Here is a 1732-nt window from a genome sequence, read left to right as displayed (position 1 = left end):
AATATGCAAAGATTGAAATTATACATTTGCACTGATGAGTTTTCTGTTATTTTCTGCCTTGTTTATCTTTCTATCATTAATGTCCTTTGGTAATTTGTTCTCTCAATTCTACTTACTTCACATAAGATCAGTTCAAGGAAACCTTCCCAAGTATCTCTGAATTCTTCATATCATCATCTCTTAAGACAAAATAATTCTCCATTGCACTGATATGTTGCAATTTATTCCATCTTTTCCCAGTTCATGAGTAGTGATTTTGTTTTTTTACTCTTCCATAAAAACTTTGTTACAAATATTTGTCATCACATTTGCTTCAGGGTGCATGTACAATTTTTTAAAAATATTTTTCTAATTTTTGCTTTTCTTCACAAATTTAAATGGATATACATCTGAATAAAAGAAAAATATCAATATCTTTAAAATTCAAAGTATGAAACTAATAACAAATGTGTTATTATTCGTTCCTCTTGCTTTAAGGTGTCCTTTCAAAAATCCTGAAGTTGGAATAGTTAAAATAATATGAACAAGGGGAATTACACAGCTGTGACTGAATTTTTTCTGGTCGGGCTTTCTCATTCCCAAGGCCTCCAGTTCGCTCTTTATGTGCTCTGCCTGGTGATGTATCTGGTGATTCTGTTGGGAAACAGCATGCTCATTATCATCAGCATCCTGGATCCCCGCCTTCACACTCCTATGTATTTTTTCCTTGGAAACCTCTCCTTTTTGGACATCTGCTACACATCCTCATTTATCCCTGAAATGCTGATAATTGTTATGTCTGAGAGAAAATCCATCTCCTTCCTTGGATGTGCCCTGCAGATGGTTATTTCTCTTGGTTTGGGTTCCACAGAGTGCATTCTCTTGGCCGTGATGGCCTATGACAGGTATGTAGCCATCTGCAATCCTCTGAAATACACCATCATTATGAACAAGGGACTCTGTGCACAAATGGCTGCTTGGACATGGATAGCAGGGTTTCTGATATCTTTGGTACAAACTGTGCTTGCCCTTATAAACCCTTTTTGTGGGAATATTATTGAACATTTTGTCTGTGAAATCCTGGCCCTACTTAAGCTTACCTGTGGAGATATCTCCCTCAATGTGCTTATAATAACAATTGGAAGTTTTGTTGTTTTAATTCCTCCTCTGCTACTCATTTTCTTCTCCTATATTTTCATTATCTCCACCATCCTGAGGATCAACTCTAGTGAAGGCAGAAAGAAAACCTTTTCTACTTGCTCAGCCCACCTAACTGTGGTGATTTTGTTTTATGGCTCAGCCCTCTTCATGTACATGAAGCCCAAGTCCAAGGACATTAACACATCAGATCAGCTTATCGCATTGTCCTATGGGGTCATCACTCCATTGATGAATCCAATTATCTATAGTCTGAGGAACAAGGAGGTAAAAGATGCTATGCAGAAATTTCTCATTAGAAATCTATACTTCAAAAAAATATAAAATGTTCTGAGATTTAGAATTGGTTTGTATTTTCCCTTGGACACTGTGCTTGGTATTCAATGATTAAATTACTTCCCCTGGTATCAAGGATATTATTGTGCATGCAAAGCTTAAAGTATGATTCTCCCCCTTTCCATACAGGATATTCATGTATTACATTTGAAACACAGTTCTAATCCCTAAGTCTCTTATTATATGTTCTCTGCAGGTCTACCTCTTGCTCTTGTATGTTTTACAAACATTGTAGTATATTAAATCACACAAAACAGAA

The 1732-nt window shown here is 36.0% G+C and overlaps 1 protein-coding gene across 1 annotated transcript; it reads left to right on the top strand.

Moving 5' to 3' along the window:
- The first annotated feature begins 519 nt into the window (after window positions 1–519).
- LOC100923498 (olfactory receptor 13D1-like) lies at window positions 520–1461 on the top strand. Its single transcript, XM_003763142.1, has one exon. It carries the CDS (start codon window positions 520–522, stop codon window positions 1459–1461), a length of 942 nt encoding a protein of 313 aa, XP_003763190.1.
- Window positions 1462–1732: the final 271 nt, after the last annotated feature.

Source organism: Sarcophilus harrisii, chromosome 1 (genome assembly GCF_902635505.1).
Source record: "Sarcophilus harrisii chromosome 1, mSarHar1.11, whole genome shotgun sequence".
Taxonomy (NCBI): Eukaryota; Metazoa; Chordata; class Mammalia; order Dasyuromorphia; family Dasyuridae; genus Sarcophilus; species Sarcophilus harrisii.
This window is presented reverse-complemented; position numbering and strand designations above follow the sequence as displayed.

What these genes read in the sequence shown, in the direction of transcription:
- LOC100923498 (XM_003763142.1), top strand. Translation starts at nt 520, where the DNA reads ATGAACAAGGGGAATTACACAGCTGTGACTGAATTTTTTCTGGTCGGG.